At 35.8% G+C, this 24,451-nt stretch overlaps 1 protein-coding gene across 1 annotated transcript in view; it reads right to left on the bottom strand.

Annotated features, from left to right (window-relative positions):
* Positions 1 to 24,451, bottom strand: part of LOC125233523 (extracellular serine/threonine protein CG31145-like) — a 96,317-nt gene that overhangs the window by 23,449 nt on the left and 48,417 nt on the right. Inside the window, exon 3 of the mRNA XM_048139575.1 lies at positions 8,090 to 8,437. Coding sequence (XP_047995532.1) covers positions 8,090 to 8,437 — 348 coding nt within the window. The remainder of the gene's footprint in view (positions 1 to 8,089; positions 8,438 to 24,451) is intronic.

Genomic DNA, 24,451 nt, shown 5'->3' with positions numbered 1-24,451 from the left:
TATCTTGTCGCCAAATCCTTCAGAAATAACCGAATTAATTGAAACTTCAAAATGAAACAGCTCTACAACTCTAGTTTATGGTACATAGCCGTCAGTTTTTAGAAACTAATTTTAGATACTTATTTTTAAGGATTTGTGTTTTTTTGTCCATAATGGCATCACCGTCCATTATGGGGTATTTCACCTTAGTTAAACATTAGAAAAAAACATAAGTAGTGGCATAGTTCAGATAGTAATCATCGCTCATAAAATATAACCCAAATCAAATAATGCGTAAAACTACATTTTTAAATATCTACGTAATTTAAAGGTGTGTGAGTAATATGAACAAACAGCATATCAAGATTATTTAATTCTAGTTCATATTTACATCGTGTAAACAAACATGTGATGTTTCAGATTATTCGCTGACTTTCACGTGTTTTTTTTTCTTTTACAAGTAAACAAGATACGCGAATAGTGTTAGATACTAAACTACTATTTAAAAGTTTTCCACGTGCAGTGAGCTGCGAAATTGCAAGAAGTTATGATTTACTCATTGCAATTGGTAAATTTGCCATGCAGTTTTGCCGCTCACTGTACGTACGTAAACAAGCCATTTCTTATGTTGGAGAAATGCGTTTAAGAATGCTACGACGTGGTCCGGGGGAACCAAAGGCGATGACGGACTAACCATTGTGGAACTACTGTCTAAATCCACCAACGAATTCGCATTGGATGGAGTGCCGACGGGTCGCTTTGTAAGCATTCGACCGCGTGCAATTTACGTAAGCAAGTGTGCGTAATACGATCCTAATGAAGATAGAACTTAAAAATACATCTCATTATAACTGTCATCGGTAGCTTTTGTCCTGAACAATGCGTTAATTAATTTGTCATTTCGGCTGCGCAAATATTATGTTAAACGAAATATGAGCCCGCCACTCAATGGCGTTTTTGAGAACAATGTGAGCGCAATCAAGTCTCGGCTCGACAATGGGGGACCACAAAACCTAAGATAATGCTTCAATAATCATTGTTTTGTCATGAATGCTGGACAATTACTTGCAATCACTGTGTAATGAATATTTTTGTTCCTAAAAGGATTTCAAAGTGCCAATATTTAAAAATACACGTCATTTACTAAGATTATCACATTGTTTTTCTCAAAGCTATCTTCCATGCTCCGATGCGATATGATTGACCTGATTTTCAATAAAGACAATGTAACAGTAATTTACATTAATAAATATGTTTCTATGGTTCTAGGGTTGACCAAACAAAACAAAGCCCTAGTTTTTACTTATTAATCTCTTAATAATTAACGAAATTCTACGGAAATTGCAGAAAAAGGTGCAAAAGAATCCATTTTTACTTAAATATCATAAAAATATTTTTTTTCGTTTAAAATAACGAAAAGGAAATTATAATATCAACTTCCCGTGTGGTGACGGGTTAAGAATTTCACCACCCCCTTTCTTCCCGTGGGTGTCATAGAAGGCGACTGTGGGATATGGGGCAAATTGTGGCGTAGGCGAGAGGCTGGCAACCTGTCACTGCAATGTCACAGTTTCGTTTTCTTTCAGCCCCTTATTTGCCAAGAGTGGCACTGAAACTTGAGAAGTTTCATGTGCTCTGCTTACCCCTTCATGGGATACAGGCGTGATAGTATGTATGTATGTATGTAATATCAACTTCTAATATACTTAGTAGTTAAATTCTAATTAATTAAATTTTTATCATTAACTTTTTTTGTTGATGCCACATTAACAAAATGCACTTCTCTCATTAGTAACGTTTATTTCTATATCAGCATTGTACCTCTACAATAGGCTAGTTTCCTATACTTAAAATAAAATATTTTATGCACTGCACGAAATAAAGCTCCACAAAATTTGAATAAATATATGGACAGTAGTTGTATTTCAACAAAATTTCTATTTAATAAGTCAAAGAGAAAGATAAAAAGTAAATGAATTGACCGTGACGTCACTCCTCAGTATTTCATATTAATTCCATACTAACAAATCGTTTTGACAGTTCTTAAAAAGAAGCTGATTTGACTAGTAGGAAACTAGCCTATTAATGAAGTTCAATAATTAGCGGTCAATCGGTCATCATCAAAACCACAGGTGCAACTAATGTCTCAAATAAAGATTAGTTAATGCGTTTTCAAAACTTTTCTAAACTTAGAATTGTAATATCGGCATTGTAGTGCTAATAGATTTTATCAAGTTTAAGACCTTGTAATTTTCGTAATTGATAATAAAATGACCAATAATGCATGTTGTATACATTCAAATATATTTTTAAATCAAAATAACACATGACGACTGTTTTTTTTTTCTAAGGCAAATGAATAATTTGTTATAAAGATGCGATATTACTATACTGACTCATTATTTTATTAATAAGATATTAAAGTACCTTTGTCACCGTGCATTGTGGTCCTAAAAGGGGCACATACTCGTATTAATTGAGAAAAGGTTAGACTTTATTAAACTTTACCTACTTTATTAAATTAAAAACACACCTAGGGACCACAAAACGATAATCAAGTTAACCTCATTAAGTCACACAAACTTACAATAAAAAGCTTCTATAAATCCAAAAACGGCGATATGATAATGATCTCTCACGCATTTACTATCGACATGCAATACACATTTGCATTGTCAGTTGTCTCATTGCATATTGACTTTGCATTTTTTATACGGTCATGCATTCTATGCACGATAGAAGCATGCGATTTTGAAATTAGAGTACATAAGTAGTGTTATATTTCTGCAGTGTGAAATACTTATAACAATACTGTGTAGAGTAACTATTAGTCATTTACTCGTACTTAAGTATTTCAACGTATTTCACATTTCATGTATCGAGAGTAAAATAAGACACGAGTATCTGTTTGTGTAACCGGTATTCCTTTATAGTTAATTTTCCCCCATATAAATAGTACTTACATATACTTATAACGGTTTTAATGTAGATTTCAAAGTGATAATTATTTTGCACAGATTACTCGTAGTACCTACTAATCCCTTAGCCCCAAAGCCGTGGAATGCACGGAGGATACATAAATAACTATTATAGAGATAAATCTGACAAATATGTTTGGGCAAGCATGGCCGCGTGATAAAGTCTATCACGTCAGGCTATCCTTTTCGCACTAGGTACATATTTATAAGTGCGATAAGGTTTATCACACTAGGTGCCCGCAAAGTTCTAACCCAGGACCAACGGCTTCACAGGCAGGGGAACTACCCACTAACCACTTCAGTCGTCGATTTCAGGTGATGTGAATTTGATTACGTAATTCCCTAAAAAGCTAGGCAGAGCACATGAACTGCTCAGATGAATGATTAGTAAACAAAAAAAGGTCCGTGAGCTAATGAAATCCGTCCGTGAAATTGTATGAAGTACATACATACATATAATCACGCCTGTGTCCCATGAAGGGGTAGGCAGAGCACATGAAACTACTCGTTTCAGTGCCACTCTTGGCAAATAAGGGGTTGAAAGAAACCGAAACTGTGACATTGCAGTGACAGGTTGCCAGCCTCTCGCCTACGCCACAATTTAACCCATATCCCACAGTCGCCTTCTACGACACCCACGGGAAGAAAGGGGGTGGTGAAATTCTTAACCCGTCACCACACAGACCGAGACTATCGGCCGAGACTTCATACAATTTATTCGAGGCCGAGAATCTCGATCGGATCTTACCGTGAACAAAGTTTAATAAAACAAATATGTTTACATTCGAAGACAACTAAGCAAACTGTTTCTAACAGATAGATACTGAACTGGACATGCATATTGAGTGTTGGCGTTAGCAGCTTTGCTTGAAACTGCAGGGTCGTGCTTTCATTCCGAATTAAATTGAATTAGTTTTAGTTTTTGCGCGAATTCCTGGCACTCTGTGCTGAAATTCCACCGATTTTCAAATTTCGCAGTCTGAAATATTCTTTTAGTGAATGTGTGAAGCGTTTCATCGTTGTTTTTAAATGTTCTTTGGTTCATGCAAAATCTTTTGCAAGTATTGAACCTACATACAGGGTAAGAGACCAACCCCAAAATCGAAACAAAATTTAGAAAACCAACATTATTTGTACTTATTTAGATAGAGACTATGATTAATAATTTTTAAGAAAAAAAAAACCGCCTTCCTTTGGGGTTCTGGTGATAAATACTTTCAAATGTTGGATTATGTTATCAATTCGTCTGTATATTTTTTAATGTGTTGTTATTCGATATCTCCGTCATTTCTGAACCAATTTTGAAATCTGGATGATTCTGAAGTACTTACAGATGAGAATGATTATCAGAATGGAACTCTAACCAGGGGCGGCTCACTCTTCATCAGCAGTTCCACTGCACCAAATGTCACTGTTCTGGACGTAAGTGCATGCTGTTCTTATAAAAATACCAAAGTCACTATATAAGTGTGCCGTTCAGATTTGAGGAGTTCCGTTCTGACCATCATCAGCAATTCCACTGCACCAAATATCACTGTTCTGGACGTAAGTGCATGCTGTTCTTATAAAAATACCAAAGTCACTATAAGTGTGCCGTTCAGATTTGAGGAGTTCCATTCTGACCATCATCAGTAGTTCCACTGCACCAAATGTCACTGTTCCGTACGTAAATGCATGCTGTTCCTTTAAAAACACAAAAATCACCATATGTATGCCTTTCATATTTGAGGAGTTCCCTCGATTTCTCCAGGATCTCATCATCAGAACTGGGTTCTGAGAAAAATGGGACCAATCTGTATGCATATACATTCAATCAAAAAAAAATTTTTCAAAATTGGTCTAGTAACGACGGAGATATCGAGGAACAAACATTAAAAAAAAAAAAAACATACAGACGACTTGATAACCCCTTCCTTTGAGATTTGGAAGGCGGTTAAAAATAGGTAATTTTATTAAGTACATGTCAAACTATTTTGTATAGGTACTAATATAATTAGTAATAATATTTTTTTCGTATTATTATGTCTTTCCCATTACGGATCAATGGCGGTCCGGACATTTGGGACTTTTGGGAGGCGTGCGCGGAGCCGAAGCCGACACGTTAATCCCTTTTGGCACTATTTAAATTGAACAAAACCGAGGATGCTGCTCTGAAATTAATATTATTTATTACTATTTTAGTTTCAACATCGTTATTTTTAGCCAACACTCACTACTTTACGTTTGATAAGGAGAGATATTGATTATTGCTATCACAGATAAATTTTATCAGCGCCAAATTTTTATCTCCGGGTAAATATTAACATAAATCCAATACCTACAAAACAATACAATTTACCAGGTACACAGTACCTGGATTATATTTTTGAACTGCAACGGAATATAATCGCGTAATGGTGCCCCCAAAATGGCTGTTATATGTATTAACATGTATAACAGTCCAGTGTGGGAGCCGGTCATATTTGTCGCAGAGATGACGATCAATGGGGCCAGCTAGTATTGCTGTGGAGGCCTAGACTGGGTAGCCGAGGTGACGGGAAACCACGAGCCAGATGGTCGGGCGACAAGGCGACATCAAAAAGACGGCAGGGCCGACCTGGCACAGAACCGCTGCATATAGAACGGAATGGAAATCCATGAAAGAGGCATATGTTCAGCAGTGGACGCAAATATGCTCAGAAGAAGAAGTGTGAGAGCACCATAACACTTCGCTTCAAAATAGAGACAGTAAAATTTGAATTTTTTTTGACATTTGATCCTAGCGATAATCACGAAGGTAATCCCGGACTATATAGGTCTAATTAAACTACCTAACCGTGAAACATTAAACACTTTCATTACTAAACATGTTTTGATACAGTTGTAATTAGTAGGTATTTTATCCGCCGCTATATGTCTTTACGTTGTCATATTGCAGTGACAGATTGACAGCCCGTGACCATAATTGAACTCAAATCACAACACAAATCTTAACACAGCAAAAAGGAGTGTACAAGTTTCTAAGGGGTTGGCAACGCGCACGTGACACTCCTTGAGTTAAAGGCGTCCATAGGTGACGGTGACCGCTTTCCATCAGGCGAACCGTATGCTTGTTTGCCACCGACGTAGTATAAAAATATTCCCACAATCGAAGGGAAGCTCGGGAAAGGCGTGGTGAAATTCTTAACAGTATCAAAACAAGTGTAGGTACATTTTTTTCCATAATATCCATATTCATTAAGGTAAGGAAAATGAATCATCGTCTTTTTTTTAATATTTTACTTATATCATATCTTGTTTGCGAAATAAAGTAACTATATGAACTTGTCAATTTCTCATAGGAATCTGTAACTTGAGTAGGTAGGTAATTATTATTCCCCTCAGGTAAGTTCACACGTTGTGAGCTAGAATCGCGTCATTGACTAAAATTTACAACTTAATAAAGTATGTGACCTACTTTACTTGCTGATAAATTCAACGTACTTACAGTATGTAAAGTACGCGAAAATCGCTAACCAAACTAAGAATAACTTTTAATTGAAATTAATGAATAGCTAAATTATTTTCCACGATCAGGATTTAACTGAGCGAGTGCGAAATCGGTAAACAGTTGAACTTAGCGTACGAAATAAGAGTTGTTTATTAATTTAATTATAAAATTAAAAATATTATTAGAAAGAAAGAAATATAAATATGTAATGTAACAAAAGTTTTAAACTACTAAACTTAAAACTTCTTATCTAAGTAATTGTAATTGCATATTTGCAGATGTTCTACAATTTAGTATTTCATCACACCCGCACTTTAAATGTGCTTTTTCACGCAGGCGGAGCGTGAGTTATAGAAAAATCGTTCTCCCAAGGGAATAATTAAATTTCTTGTACCGTACTTAACTTTTTTACATCTATTTACATATTTTTTACATTGCGAGTGTGATGAAAAACATTGTGTGTAACTCGGAGAGTATGAATATTACTAACTCGAGTCTTTAAATCAACTTTAAATAATATTCAACTTTCTCCCCTTGTTGCACAATGTACTATTTTGTTACTTGTCAGGATAGGCTTTTGAATTTAAGGGATCAGTCTGTAATTCTCAACATTATTAGTACCTACAAATCCTACATTACATCCTACGTTACATTGTTCCTTTGATTTAAATATTTTATTAGTTTCTCTCTATTACGAGTAAACAACAAGGTAACTAATTAATTACTGTTCTGTCTTCTGCACTATTCAATCTATTTGCTTTTACTTCATATTTCCTTTAAAGATTCCTCTCAAAATGAAATTCTTACTTTTTCTAATGTGGCTGTGTAATCGATCTCAGTAATGTAGTACAATAAGATTTATTCCGTTCCGAGGCCGTTATCGGGCGAGACGCTGTCAAATTGGTAAACAAGTGATAAGTCATTACGATAACGGTTTCTGGAGGTACATGGACAAACACTTCTGTTCAAGGAGCTGTATCTAATTAATTTATGGTCACATTTACGATTAACTGCATACTGGGTGATAACTGTATTTTGGAGGGAAGTGGCGACCTGGCATAAATGTTGTGGATAACTACGTAAAAGTTGGTAAAAGTATGAAGTATGTACCTAGTTGTTATAAGTAATGTTCCAAATATACCTAAGTAGGTAGGTTAAAACGAATTATAATTAGTAATTTGCAGAATGTGCGCACTTAGTCCGGTAATGATCGATCATATTTAGGTAATCCGCATTTCATTTTATGTCATTAATATTTAATAATACTGATAACATAAATACGTTATCTTGCAAGCGCGGATCCAGCTTCGTGCCCAGGGGGGGGGCACGTGGTAAAGGCCCCAGGGGGGGGGTCACGTGGTCTATTTGTATGGCCAACTTAGGCTCTAGGGGGGTCATGACCCCCATGACCCCCCCCCCCCCCTGGATCCGCGCATGTTATCTTGTAAGTATTTAGTTGGTACCTAAACCTAAATAAAGGTCATTGTTATCTTTGTATAAATTTTATGATAAAGTAAGACAAAATATGATTGTTGATATAGAGCCGGATAAAGTGTCCTATTGTTACCGGTATTGTGACTGAAACTAGACTTAAAACTTACCAATTGGACGACAAGGCGCCAAAAAAATCACATCACTATCACTTTAAAACACAGCACCTCACCTTTTTTGCAAAAACCGTTTCCGAAACTCGATATAGGCCGACTTCCCCTTGTCGGTGTCGTCGCCGATCTTGACGCGGCCGTGGAGGGGGACCCTCTGCCCGGAGATGCCATAGTCCATCTGAATGTCGACGATGAGCATGAGGGTGAAGAGGACGAGGAAGGCGCTGACGGCGAGCGCGAGGCGCTCCTTGAGCTTCATGTTGAGCATGATGCGCGCGGTCGGGCGGCGCGGCGGGCTCGGACTGCGCGCCCGCGCTCGCGCATGGTCGCCGTCGGGCGGAGGCGACCGCTTGCAGTCGCGCGCGCCGACGCGGCGCCGCCAGCGGCCGCGCGCCCACCAGGTTACGCTGAAACAGAAACAGGCGGTCAGCTTTGCTGGGCGGATTACTTGGGCGAAAAGAGGGGCGGGGTGAGCAATGGGCGAATTTACAAGTGTTAGATAGGTATTATATCAAGATTGCAACGCAGTCACATGGTATGCGCCTACAAAAACCCTAAAAGCATTACCAGTACAGTAAACTGATACATCTTTTATTTCATTTTTAACCCCCAACGCAAAAACGACGGGGTGTTATAAGTTTGACGTGTCTGTCTGTCTGTGGCATCGTAGCTCCCGAACGGATAAACCGATTTAGATTTAGTTTCTTTTTTTTTGAAAGCTGAGTTAGTCGGGAATGTTCTTAGCAATGTTTCATGAAAATCGGTCCACTATGTCGGGGGTTTTTTCAAAATTTAAATTTTGAGGTTAGGTTAGTTAATCAGAGTCATTTTATAAATATTTATCTAATATAATATGCGGCGTAAAAACGTTGTGATTCCAGATTCTGATCCTGATTCTTCAGACGAAGAGTGTGAGCAGGGTAATTCTAAACCCACACCTTCAAAGAAAAAGAAGGCACCCAAAGAAAAAATCAACTGGTCTGAAGAAAAAATGCCTCCATACGATGCCAAAAATGTTGAGTTCCTTGGTTCTACCCTTTTGCCGAATTTTGTAGAAGAATTAGAATCTCCGGCAGATTTTTTTTTAATTTTTCATCACAGATGAAATTTTGAATTATATAGTAGAACAATCAAATTTTACTAAAAAAAACTTCGTTACCAAAAAGACCACGGAACACCCCGGCAAGAATTCAAGAACTGCCACTAAACTCTGTACGCTCTGACAAGTTGGACCATATCCCGGTACACGAAAAATCCCGCCTGTTATGTCAAAACAATTGTGGCTATCGTTCATACTTAAAATGTGAAAAATTTAATGTTTATTTGTGCCTCAATGAGAAGAGAAACTGCTTTAAAAATTTTCATATGTAGCTAAACGTAATAAAAGTATGTTGTTTGTATGCATGTGAAGCCACAAATGGCATACATGTATAATAACGCTAACGCATACGAAGCCATAAATGGACCTGATTCATATTTTCGTACTAAAAGATACTAAATTTTTTTTTGTTACATTTTCTTGTTTAAGATGGCTATTAAAGTATATTTTTCGAAACAAACATTTTTTTTTGCCCACCTTTAATAATTCATGCAGTAGAGGGTTAAAGGTTCCATAGAATAATAACATATATTCAGTTTTTAATTTTAGAGTAATTTTAATACCAATTTCTGCCATTAATCAGATATTTAATCCGGGTTGGCTGTGAGTTCAATACTTTAAATAAATATGCATGATATCTACGTAGCAAGTCAATGAAACACTGCCTACGCCCGCTAACATATCGAAAACCTACACTAGCAACAACCTGCATAAAATCTTAACGACGCCTGTAAAATGTGCTCGCGATACAATTTCTATAACAAAACAATATTCCATTGCACAACTGCAGCGGTGTCATATGGTACGAATGTAAAATGGAGTACCTACGAGAAATACGACGCTTGGTCAAAGTTCAATACATTCTGCACCAGCTGAGCTCAATACGCTGTGCTCTATCGTTAACGGGAATTCTTCGGGAAAGCGAAAACAAGGATATTATTTTTCGTTCCAGTATAGTTTCAGCATAACACGTACCTATATTATAGTTATAGATTTGAATTGATTATATTTTCTTCAACAATTTAAACACATGGTCCCTTTGCAGTGAAAAAAAAAAAACCTGATAATTTGCAGATGTAATAATATAATAGATCTCAGTACACGTGCCATACCATATAAGTTGTTTCTGTGAAGTGAATAGTTCATGAATAGTTGATATAAAGTACGATGATAACCTTTCGAATACTTTCCATTACACGCGCAACTCAACATTTTAATCAACGTTTTCCACATACAATGTATTAATATTATATAAGACGATACGGTAGGGGTCAATTCTCCATACAAACGCTCTCGACTATTTCCTCCCTGGTTTTTGAAGATAGAGCAATGATTTTTTCAACACAGATTGTTATTATTTTTATCTGTGTCGGACCGTTTTGATTTTTTTGATATTCTGCTTTTTAAAGATTCTAGAGCCAATCAAAAATTTCCAAAAACGGCCTTTTTCATTGTGGCGCAAAAAAAGGTGTGATACTCAAGATTGGTAACAATTAACCAAAAAAGCTAAACGGTCCGACATAGATTATTTCATTGTTATTCAGATTCTCAAATTTCGTTCCGATTGATTAAGTTTTGAAGGAGGAAAGAGTCGAGAGCGGAACCTCGATTTTAAAGATTTTTTTTTTAAATATCTTTTGACTGAGTTGTTCTTAATGGACAATTTTTTTTCGATAAATTTAGTTAATAACAATTGTATATTTAACTAAAATTCCCAAGTTGAAAAGGGGGCTCCTTTCCATTTTAACATTTTCGCTACCGTATCCTATTAACGGGGTTGATTACCCGAAGCGATCAACTGACAATCGACTGCGTGTAATTGTTGATCGCAATTACAACATTTCACGGTCATACAAGGGACGTTATTAGCTTACCAATAGTAATTAGTTTGAAATCAACACCTTGATTAGCTGTAATTACTGGGATGCAATGTATCTACTCGTATACTATTTATAATTATGTATATTGGTGTACTGCAACCTGTAATTGTCATTTCATTAGGCTTAACCTTTGTAATGAAATATAATCACCAATTAATTATAGATTAGGCGAATTGATCGCTTAGTAGGGGAGACTGGGGCTAGTTGACTATAGGGGTAGGTTGACTAACTATTAAAAAATTGAGCCAAAAATCAAACTTGAGCCAACCAGTGAGGTACGAAAGTCCGTCACCTCCCCCCGCTCAGTCACCGGTGAGCCTCTCGTACCTCATATCGTATCACTGGTTGGCTCAAGTTTGATTTTTGGCTCAATTTTTTAATAGTTAGTCAACCTACCCGTATAGTCAACTAGCCCCGGTCTCCCCTACCTATTATTAATGTTACTTAGTAGGTAATTGAAGGATTCCTACAAAGTAAAACAATAAATCGGATTCTGATAAAGAGAGACTCGTTACGCGAATGTGAATACGAATAGATCTGTGGAATGTGTGGAGATGCATAAGGCGGCAGTATTGCCTGCATAGGTACGGAGCAGATAGCGCGGCGGTTCCTAAAGCTCTCTGCGGCCAATTACTACCTGTTTAGATGGTATTTTTGTCGCATTTACTTTAACATGACAATCCAATTACACGAAAATCTGACGAAATCATAATCTAGCGAATTGGGAACTAACCCCGGCATCTAGAGCCCTACCTTGCTGCTGACAACACACTAGTGACGGTCTTAGGTATGGTTCTTAATATTTTTTCCCCTCACTAGCTCGAAAACACGTGTTTTATCCTTTAATACCAGCGGGTAAAAACGCATTTTATCCACTAGTGGGTAAAGTAATTTGACCTTGAATATAGTCAAATTAACTGCTTTAAAATTGATAAAAGTAGGTGAATCTAGTAATGAAGATGATTTACCACCTGTGGAACTACTGGAAGCAGTAATAAACGCATTTTTTGCGTTGTAGTTTCCTCGCTATAGTAAGGGGAAAAGTTTTGTGTTACACACGGTGCAAATGTATTTTACTTCTCGTGTATTGAAAATCTCGCTAAGTTCAGAATTCTATTCTCGAACCACTCGCTTCGCTCGTGGTTCAACTATAGAATCCTTTCACTTGCTCGTTTTTCAATTCCACACTCGGCGTTAAAATACAACTTTGCCCCCTTGTATAACAAATAACTATTAAATTCAAAATAAAACGTACCATAAAAAGAACAATAAAAAATAAAACACAATACAAGTAATACCTATACCAACCAAACCGTAATGCGAGCAACGACAAAAAACAGAAACACGTTAATAACCGAAAGTTCCTCAATACGCTTCCATTTTTTGTCACTGGTTCAAAACGCAACCCTTTAAAAAGAATCCATTGTTGAACAAGTGCCTACAACATGACAAATGAAAAGTTGACGAACAATATTAATGAACGGCCCAATTAGCCAAGACGTGAAAAGGCTCATTCGAACCTTTGATAATTGACTGCGGCTTTCCGTTATTTTAAAGTGCTACTATTTTGATTCATAGAAGATAAATATTTTAAGTTAATTAATGGAAAAAGACAAAAAATTACATACTTATTATATATTATACTTATTATCAATAGTAAAATTGGTGATAGGAATGTCCGAATGCAACGGTTACCATATACGATAGATAGACTAATCGTAACGATCTAAGCCTAAAATGTAAATGCCCCTCCTATGGAAAACCACTAATATTTCTTAAACAGTCTGTCATCATTTCCATCATTTCCAGAATTCGTAGTAAATGAATCCATCATTAAAATAAATTTTGTTGTTGTAAACACAGCGTGTCAAAACATTAAATGAATTGTTACCGCTCGACGTGTGGTGGGTGACATCTCACGCTGTTGCACTTGAATTTGGGAGGTCACGGTCGGTAAGCAAAACTCGTATCTATTTTTAGCTAAACTTTCAAGCGCTCAGCACAGTTACCGCGGTCGTGTCAGCCACTGTTCTGTCCGTTTGCACATATCTCAATTGTATGTTTTTATTTAATGAAAAATCATACGACCGAGATATCTGCAACTGTAGCTGTAGCTTTGAGAGTAACTAAAGTTGGTAAAACATATAACATAGAGTAAAAATAACATTTCAAAATAATGAAGTATTTAATCAAATCTAAAAAGAAATAATTAAAAAAATTACATTTGTACCCTTTACCTCCCAGAGGTCTCTGTCAGTATAAATTCGTTGTAATAGCCACACTGCGCAATGGGATGAAGGCACTGAATGCACTGATTATTAGACCTCCAGGTCAATTATTAGACCACAAGGACAATCATTCTTTTGCATTTTTACCTACTCCACATTCTTTGACCAAAATGATAACAGATTGGTGTGTCCGCTGGCTCGTTGGGCCAAAAAAATCAAGCACACTTATTATGAATGAGACTATCCCAGGCTGCGTAGCCGAATGGCACAAACGCTCACGAAACGCTCACGAAACGAAACGCTCGTAGATATCTATCTCTATCGCTCTTGCGTATTGGCGCGACAGAGACAGACTACCTTTCGCGGCGTTTCGTTTTCGTTTCGTGTCGGAGAAATGCCATTCGGCTACGGCACCAGGACCGGTATAATAGCATAAGCGAAGAAAATTTTATGCTCAGCAGTGGACGATTGAAAACAAAATAATTATGATGACTTCATATTCAAAGAAGAACTGAGACTATTAAAGAGGCCATTTCACCTATAGCTCGGAATTTCTTGTTTCTTTCAAATTAGCCAGGCCATAGTCAATTTCTCTTTCTAAGCACTATATTCTACCCACTGTGAAACACGTTCAGGCTTATTTGATAGGAAAGGGTTTGAGAAGCGCTTTGCACAACGGAGTGATTACCGCCAACATTACCCCCTCATTACGCGCCGTGTGCGCACCACCCGTATATTAATACTGTCCCCATTGAGCGCTGTTGTTTCGACATGCATGCCAAACTACTGGCAATTGTTATGTAGCTTTATGGTGAAGGTATGCTGTATGATAGTACTTTTTTTGACGGGGTGGGAATGCACACACCACAAACTATCCACAGAACTCGCCATAACCTTCCCAACAGCAAGTATAAATATACATATACATACATACAATCACGCCTGTATCCCATGAAGGGGTAGGCAGAGCACATGAAACTACTCAAGTTTCAGTGCCACTCTTGGCAAATAAGAGGTTGAAGGAAAACGAATTACGAGCTGCTGATCTCAGAAGATCAGCAGCTTTGCTTAGCTTAGCTTTTGATTTAAGGAGCTTGTAATTTTACTACCTACACTACAGCTAGAAATCTTAACTAGCCGTAAATTTTCTTTCCTTTTGTTTTAATTTATTTAGGACAGTTTTACATAGACCAAGCAGCCGTGCCGTGTAAGGTACCCGTATCGTATAGGTATATTAATACTGTCTCCATTGAATGCAGTCATTTCGACACGCATGCCGATGAAGTAGTGGCGATTGTTATGTAGCATGGTGAAGGTATATTACCGTTAGGTACCAATCTCTGAGGGCACATGTGGATAAAAAGCCTACATCTAGGAGACTTAAAGAGAGAGTAAGTATCACTCTCTATAATTATTATTTTTAGCCATGGTTGATGACCCTTAATATTTTATAGGAAAAGGACTGGTTATCTGATGCCTAAACCTATAAACTGCACCTGGCCTGGAATGCAATATTTCTCCGACTCTAAGTTTCACTTCTAACTACTCGTTTCGAACTATTTGTTAAATAGCGTTCATGTAACGTATGTATGTATGTAGAAGTAATTACGAGGTAATACGCTAATAAAGCTTTCACAAAGGAAATTGCGATTCAGGTATAACAAATCGAACTACATATTTGAATCTAGGAATTAAAACTTACCTAGTTAATACCTACCTAAATACTACATGAAGCGAAAGATTATAAGTATACTTAGTAATTAAGTTATGGTACTATGTAGGTACATAAGTCCCACCTGATACAACTCTACGTATTAGTGAGTATTATTTGTACGTCTTTGTACTTCCTGCAACTCATAATCATAAATCTTGACAGATTTTAAAGTAAAGTATCGTTAGGTTCATTATTACGGTTAGGTCACCAGCATAAGCTTTAAATAAAAGGTATGGTTGACCTAAAATTGCAACCATGGAAGCCAAGTACAAGCAATAGTTGATTTAGCTGTGCAGATATACAATCATAGCTTTATTATTCCTTCGTAAAGACATCAGGCACATACATGAATTAGGTACATAAACATTACATGAAAACGGCGTTTATGCACATTTTCGTTGAAGCATATCTTCGCTTGGCATTATAAGTATGAAAAGAAATCTTTAATAAACTTTTGAATTCTTTGTGTGAGTATAATAACAAGTTAATATTTTTTGCCTGTATTTATTTACCAGTGCATCTAAACTGACCTAACTGCGGAACTGTCGAATTGGGGTCAGTCCTACGTCTAACGAGATTGTCCCTGTGATCGTCGAGAAAGGAAATCTTATTTGTGAAACTGGTGCTGATGCTAAGCATAACTTGAACTGCAAAACTTTACTAATAAATTCTTATATAGGTAGGTTACTGACTCTGTTGCTTATACCTATGTATAAAGTAAAATCGCTTTAAGTTACTACCTGTCGTGTTGTATGTACATCATTGTAGATTTGTTTTAGTAATGATAAAATATGAATGTTAATACGTTTTATCCTATTTGTAAGTGCGATAGGGACGGCCTGATATTTTATCGTCTATCGCGCGACCATGCTTCCCGTGCTGATGGTTATTAAACTATCTTGATATATAACTATTTGACGTAAGTTAATAAGAATGAATTACATATCATGCATCACCTAAGTAATATTTATGACAATACTTTATTACTTACTGTATGTATATATTTATGACACTTTATAACAATTCTCTATTACCAAGCTATAAAGAAACTCGACACTTTAGATTTTCTGAATTCTCAAGTAATTACAAAGCGGTATTTTTATATTATAAAGCGTAGAATCCCACATTTACACGTGCACTTTTCTTACAGAAAAGAAAAAAACATAGATATTTCCGGACTATCTTTGTGAGTGCCAGCCCTTTTGATTGAGTGGTCAAAAGGCTTTTGTTCGGCGGCAAAAGCTCTCAACGGAGGTTCTACATCAAAATACCTTTACAATTGTACACCTTAATCCACGGTAACAAGGCTGACATTGTTAACTTTCCTTGGGTTGTAAAACTACGCCATGACGGCTGAATAATATAATAGATGTAAAACTTTGTTTTGGAGCTAATGAGAACTATTATCGGTGGACCCGAACAATTAACCTGTAAATGTAGGTAAAATTGTAGTTGAAAGTTGAAAACTATAATAACTTGATCGTTTATATGAGATATATATGTTAAATGAGTTGATTCCCTTCATTATAAACTGAAAGCTTGAAAACTAATTACCTACATAATTAATGACTGTTTGTATTTTCTAATTAATTCCATTTAGATACACTGCATACTTTCAGTCTCTTCTACAATAATTTATAAAAGTTGGTATCACAAAAGTTTAGGTAAATATGACCACACATTTTGTTAGAACGAGGAATATTTGTGCATTGATGCATGTATGTTTGCGTGAATAAATTTTTGCTAAGCAATAAAATGAGGTTATCATAAAAAGTCCGCAGCGGTCTGCCATTTTGTTTTATTTTTTAGATAATACAATACATACGTGTATAAATAAGGCCCACTTGCACCAACCACTTAACTCAGGGTTAGTGGGCTGTCATCTGTCAAATTCCATATAAAACGGTGAGTTAACCCTTGGGTTAACCCTCCATTTTCGTTGGTGCAAGTGGCCCTAAGTAGTACAATGGGTAAAATAGTTTTAGTAAGCGATAGCAGCACGCAATAACTCCAGTAGATACATTAGGGGCCGGTAAACAATAGTTGAAAAGCACCTATTTGGCTGATATGGTCCGGTTGATGAACATCATTATATGTAATTCAGCTCGAATGATTCAGTGTGTTAAATACGCTATGGTATTTACCTCATATTTGTTTCGTGAGAAATATAGTTCGCATTAGGACAAAACTTGTTTTATAAAAAGGTGACATGTAGAGACACTAAACAAAGACTTTACCTTTTTTTCATAAATCCAAAATATTATCAGATCCCCTTAATTCTAAACAAAGTTTCTGATGCTTCTATTACTCATTATCATTTAAGCGTGTTAAGTTTGTTTTAAGTTGCTATGGAATAAAATATAATATATCTCATCTTGTTTTATAGTCTTCGAAGATAATCTCTACCGAAAGGCCGCTGTGTGTTATTTGTAGTGGATGGTCTTTTATTTCTTTTAGCGTTGGTAGCCTAAGTGGTAAGAGCGTGCGACTTTTGATCCGAACATATGTGCGAAATGTCAATTGATATTTGCCAGTCGCTTTTCGGTGAAGGAAAACATCGTGAGGAAACCGGACTAATTCCAATAAGGCCTAGTTACCCTTCGGGTTGGAAGGTCAGATGGCAGTCGCTTTCGTAAAACTAGTGCCTACGCCAAATCTTGGGATTACTTGTCAAAGCGGACCATAGGCTCCCATGAGCCGTGGCAAATGCCGGGATAACGCAAGGAGGATGATAATGGTCTTTTATTTCTGTTAAAAATTGACCCGCGCGTAGGTACCTAATCAAGAATCAATATTGAAACGGACCTTAAATTATTTGTTTGTAGCTTATAAAGGCCGGCGAAAACAATTAGGTACCTAATTAAAAGCTACAAACAAATAATTTAAGGTCCGTTTCAATATTGATTCTTGATTAGGTACCTACGCGCGGGTCAATTTTTAACAGAAATAAAAGACCATTATCATCCTCCTTGCGTTATCCCGGCATTTGCCACGGCTCATGGGAGCCTATGGTCCGCTTTGACAAGTAATCCCAAGATTTGGCGTAGGCACTAGTTTTACGAAAGCGACTGCCATCTGACCTTCCAACCCGAAGGGTAACTAGGCCTTATTGGAATTAGTCCGGTTTCCTCACGATGTTTTCCTTCACCGAAAAGCGACTGGCAAATATCAATTGACATTTCGCACATATGTTCCGAAAAACTCATTGGTACGAGCCGGGATTCGAACCCGCGACCTCCGGATCGAAAGTCGCACGCTCTTACCACTTAGGCTACCAACGCTAAAAGAAATAAAATACCATCCACTACAAATAACACACAGCGGCCTTTCGGTAGAGATTATCTTCGAAGACTATAAAACAAGATGAGATATATTATATTTTATTCCATAGCAACTTAAAACAAACTTAACACGCTTAAATGATAATGAGTAATAGAAGCATCAGAAACTTTGTTTAGAATTAAGGGGATCTGATAATATTTTGGATTTATGAAAAAAAGGTAAAGTCTTTGTTTTTACGTAACACTGGTGGTTTAATGTCGTTGCATGTCAGACCAGACACAATGCATGTGCATCACATGTTTTAGACAATGGCACGGAAAAATTCTCCATGGGAAGTGGGACGGTTTTTCTCAGCGCATTATTGTGGATATTGATATATTGCTAGGTATGATAAATTAGATTAATGTTATATATTGAGTCTGAAAATAAATTACATTTAAAACTAGTTATTGACTAGGTATGAAAAAGTTATATATTGCTAGCATGTGTGTTAGTGATATGTAATTAGATTAATGTGGCAAAAAACGGTAATAATGATTGAGTCTAAAAATGAATTACGTTAAAACTAGTTACTATACTGTGATTGTCGAAATGGTCTGAATGTAACAAATAACACACGCCTAGGAACTATGGAAATTAACCTATAGCACCTAGGAAAATAACGTACGACGGTAGATATGTAGGTAAATGCCCAAACACAGTAGGAAAATTATTTATATTTGATTTGATTACTTTCAACACCTACGTCCAAATTCAATTAGGTAGATACATACCTAAACGTGCCCAATAAACTAGTAGTATATTTTTAAATGGGTACATAAACTCACGCCTCATGCCTGTATTTCCAAAAGGAAAAGACAGAGCACAGGTATAAAACTGTTAAGTTTTAGTGCTGCTCTTAACAATTCAGCAAGGGTTGAAAAAATAATGAGATTGTCATGTTGCAGTGACAGGTTCACAGAATTAGATTTAGATAGAAGAAACAAGTTCATCTATTTGTTAGGTCAGCGTGTTAAGTTTGTACTTAAGTTGTTACTTGCCTGTAATTTTAAATAAATATGTCTCAGACCCTTGAGTGTTCATAATTTTTGTGTTGTTGTAATTAAATATCACGTAACGAGGCATTTTTAATGTTTTTGTTGACATTAACTTACAAAAATTGACGCCCAAAAGCTGCAAGCTGCGATTAAAGACTGACGACTCAGTGGATTTTACTGTGGTATACTATGTCATCTGTGGACAGGTTGCTAGCCCCATCGCCATCACTTACACCATAATTAAACTCAAATTCCATGGTGGCATAGTTAACCCGCACAGGAGTTTTAATCTATTCATGAAGTTTAAATACTTATGAGACAAGGCATCAAATTAAGTGCATTAACTTGCCCATAATATTGTAATAGTGAATAGCTGCGACGAGTAAATCTGTGAGTCTAGTGAAAAAGGGTATTTAACTCAAATTGACTCGGTGAAAAAGATCACAAGTCCGAGGTGGGACTTGTGCCCTTTTTCACCGAGTCAATTTTCACTAGACCCACAGAAATAGAGACGGAAGTCAACCGCAGTAGGAAGGATGCGGGCTGTCTGTCGTTTTGTTGATCTTTATTCGATCTACTTACTCATTTCAATTATTATATTATTTACATTTCAATAAATTAATCAAAATATAAGTATTTTTATCATTGACTAAATTTAAGTGATTACGTAAACAATTAATTAAAATAACTGCCAATGATTGGAACGAGACGAGAATCATTTTCATTTACCTATTAGGTAGGTATTTTAGATTAAAAATATACATACATAAAGCACAGAAATATTTTAATCGTGAAGTGATTATAGTTGGTTAAATATAAGTATTTATCTAACAAGTTTAAAATGTATATATTAATTATGTATATATGAGTATATTTATATATCATTAAATTATATTTATGTAAATGTATCTTTTCTTTTTCTGTTCTTTTGTTTTCAATTCTCTGCTTTGCCTTAAGGTTGACTGGAGATGAAGGTAGTCAAACTTGATATAAATCTCTAAATATGCATTTTCTTGTCAAAAGCGACACGCGAACTGAAGTCTAGATTAACTGGAAAGTAATGAAAACCTGCAACACAAGTTTTTACTCTAGAAATTTTCTTTTGTGTAGGTACTTGTTCTTGCTATCGGCCTTGCCTGTGTAGGTAATGTAGGTATCTACCTACCTACTTGTTTGCGTCGTAAGGCGGTTGGAGAAGAATGCCAGAAAGAATATTAGGTCAAGTACTTAATTTTATACACGGTGTAACGTGAGGGAACCGAAAGATTTTAACTACGCGTTTCTGAGGGCAAAATAAAGATAAAATGTTAAATGACGTCAAGCAAATTTTGGCAAAAAAAAAATCTGTATTTTTTTTTGTTGTTTTGGGTGTATTTTCACATAAAAAGTAAATCATTCATATTCATAATTTTTTTGATATTTTTCTCTTCTAATATGATAAGAATACGCTGTTAAAATTATTCGGTTTCCTCATATGACACCGCGTATAGTGCGCTACGGACTTTGTATTTCAAACTTAATAACTAAATTTACGCTCTTCATTATAAGATAATTAATTAATTACTAACTTTGAGTATTGTCCATGTCAAAATTAAAAGAGTTAAAATGCCTTTTTTACGGCAATAAAGCGAAGTGAGGAGTTCAACTGTTTACGTCTAAGGTAGAAATAATTATGCTACCATGTGAAATATTGCTTTTCACTCACATGTAGGCAATTTGATATATTAAGTACAACAAATAATTAACCAAACGTCAAATTGTGAAAGATGAACATTTTATTTTGCAATATTGACTTAGAATAGTTATTTTCCCCTCACTAGCTCGGAAACACGTGTTTTGTCCTTTAATACCAGCGTTAAAATACAACTTTGCCCCCTTGTATAACAAATAACTATTGTTATACAAGGGGGCAAAGTTGTATTTTAACGCCGAGTGTGGAATTGAAAAACGAGCAAGTGAAAGGATTCTATAGTTGAACCACGAGCGAAGCGAGTGGTTCGAGAATAGAATCCTGAACTTGCGAGTTTTTTAACACGCGAGAAGTAAAATACATTTGCACCCGAGTGTAACACAAAACTTTTCCCCTCACTATAGCGAGGAAACTACAACGCAAAAAATGCGTTTATCACTGCTTCCAGTAGTTCCCTGGTGGTTAATCATCATTATTACTAGATTCACCTACTTTTATCAATTTTAAAGCAGTTAATTTGACTTTATTCAAGGTCAAATTACTTTACCCACTAGTGGATAAAATGCGTTTTTACCCGCTGGTATTAAAGGACAAAACACGTGTTTCCGAGCTAGTGAGGGAAAAAGTATTTGAGTACTGATTTTTTTTTTAAATTGTACTATGCTTAATTAAATATCCATATTTTGTCTCAACATGTCTTCTTTTCCTTGCGACTATTCTTATATACACCAATACACCCTTTTTAAAATAAAAAATAAAAATTTTAAAATGTTTTTTCGAATTTAACAAAAAGCGATATACTTGTACAGACTGGTTCCTGATGATGAACATAACTGCGTGTCGAATTTAACGGAAAACAAAAATAAAACACGGTATATATTATAATTATATGTTTTTCATAAGCCTGGAGAAGTAACGTGTAGAATGGAGCAATACGTTTTGATACTGCACCAGATATAAGCTTTTAAACTAGTTTAGTTTCCATATTCTTGGTAGTATTAAAGTTGTTTTAAATAACAACAGTATGTAGCTTTCAGCATAGATTAAATATATGATGTGGAGATGTGGCGCCATCTATGTGTGGTGTAGTGTATGCGCGTTCTTAGGCGGTCGCATTTTAATGTATGGGGTGGTATGATCTTCTTATATTTAATCCATGCTTTCAGCTAACATCGTACAGTAAGTAATTGGCCATTATTATTATTAGATTAGATAAGTATTGTCAGTGCCATAATATAAGTTATTTGTATAGTGATAATACTTTATTTGAGGTAATGATATCGTCACTACTTTTAAAAAATCTCGTCTCAAAAAAAACGCTGTAAGTCTATATGCATTCCATACATACTTACTACAATTTTCGTTTCATTGACAGACGAAGATTTTTTTTAAAGTAGTGACGATATTCTCTTTTGCGTGAATTACAAACCATATCTACTAACAAATAGGTACATTTTCGAATACAATATTTTTCTTTCATTGCTATGGACTTTTCATCTAAATTGTGTCTTATTTTATGACATTCGAAAATCGGTATAATAATTGAATTTGAACGATATCTTTAAAATGTCCTGTATATTGCTGTACAGGCAAATAGATTTGCGTGAGCGACATAACTAAATTATTAAAATAGCATTCTCATATATATATCAATGTATTCAGGTATATTGGATGTAGGTCTTTCACTTTCTTCGACAAGGCCGATCCATTTGAAACAGCATATTATGATACCACCCGCGTGATGTGCTTACCTTCTTGTAATTAAAAAGATATTACATTTTCACTGATATAACTAAGCATTCAACATCGGTCGAAGTGTACGTAATTGCAGTTCGTATTTATACTGGTTCATGAAATAATTGCCCAGCGTTTTGGATATATTACGGTAGCCCAGAGTACAATGATATGGCGTACGATACACAACTGACTGTCGCACCATTATGGAAGAACGATAGAAAGAGATAATAAACTACGATACGCTACGGGGTGTCGACAATTGTACTCTTGGCTATAGACCCAGGGTACGTAGCCAAATACACAAACGCTTACGATAATATCGTTATCGTCGTAGCCAGCCATCTCTGTTGTTCTTCCGTATTGGCGCGACAGAGCCAGACTGCGTTTTGATCGGCGTCTAACGTCAACGATTGTCATTTCAGCTAGGCCGGCAGCTGCGATTGGATTGCAAAATGCGTCCATTGGACATGGCGTGGCGCCACTATAATATGCATCCGACGCTTAAAATACCTTGCTAATGGTTCACTTGAATGAGTAATATGACACGGATTTTATGCCCACGCGGATTAATCAATTTATCAATAAATTATACGTAGCAAGCTCAATTCTACTCAGGTACTTATTCATCTACCTATAATTAGAATGGTGTTGGCGTGTTTAAAATTTGGTAGGTATTTTCAGCTTCACTAATCCCATGCAGATGAAGTCGCGGGCAAAAGTTAAATTGTAAAGTACGAGTCCAATTACTTACCATTTTTAATAATAGAGCTAACCAACGAAAGCTGTACAATTGCAAATATAACGTGATTCATGTACCATTAGAAATATTTATTAGATATTTACGATGAAAAATAATGTCTACAAGACAGTTATGTACATAAAACATAGCACATACTTTACAAACAAAATTTTCCAGCAAAGACAAATTCACGGGCAATACCTAATACTCAGGCACCTACTTTAAAATATCTTTGTACTAGATATGACAAGAAACTAGTTTCATTTGGCTTGCAAATGAGCATTTTCTAGAAATATAAATATCTGTACACATTGCAACCTTATTTCAAAGGAGCGAAGTCTAAAAATATCATAAAACCTGCGCGTAATCATCGAACGCTGCATTTTCTTAATGACTTCAAAAATATGCATGACAACTTGTGTAAATGAGTGTAGTAGTTGATCTATTTATTGCGCAATTATGTTTTGTCAGTTAGTTTGTTGCTTAGATAATTTATTCGTAAATTATAGAGTACATAGTCCAATTGGAAATTACCTAAGTATGTAGGTACGGAGGTATTTTTGCAAATCACGAGTTATTAATTTTAAGCGGATATTAAAACTGATATTCATACTGATATTGGTAGAGAATGCCTTTTGGCATTAAGTCCGCCATTTGTACATTTTTGTATATTTTGTGCAATAAAGTTTAAATAAATAAATAAATATTCAGCAAATTGTATTTTTTTAATGAACGAGTGAAATGCAGTGAATGCAGAGGCTGTAATCGTAATACGGGCGATAAATGAAACCAGGCATATAAATCATTAATTGAGAGGTGTTTTTAAGTTTCACCCCATAATTATAATGATTTTTTTTTTTAAAAAAAATCCCAGCAGCAATGTATACACACACGTGGTTGCGGTGACAGTCAATGACAACTGTCAAGTCAACGAGCGTTTAACGCGAGTGTGTTTGCATTAAATTGCGGGTCGAATTATTTATAAGTACTTTTATTTTAAGTAAAGGTTATCTAA

Source organism: Leguminivora glycinivorella, chromosome 14, assembly GCF_023078275.1.
Source record: "Leguminivora glycinivorella isolate SPB_JAAS2020 chromosome 14, LegGlyc_1.1, whole genome shotgun sequence".
In the NCBI taxonomy this organism is placed as follows: Eukaryota; Metazoa; Arthropoda; class Insecta; order Lepidoptera; family Tortricidae; genus Leguminivora; species Leguminivora glycinivorella.
The sequence above is the reverse complement of the archived record's forward strand: the minus strand, read 5'-3'. Positions and strand labels throughout refer to the sequence as shown.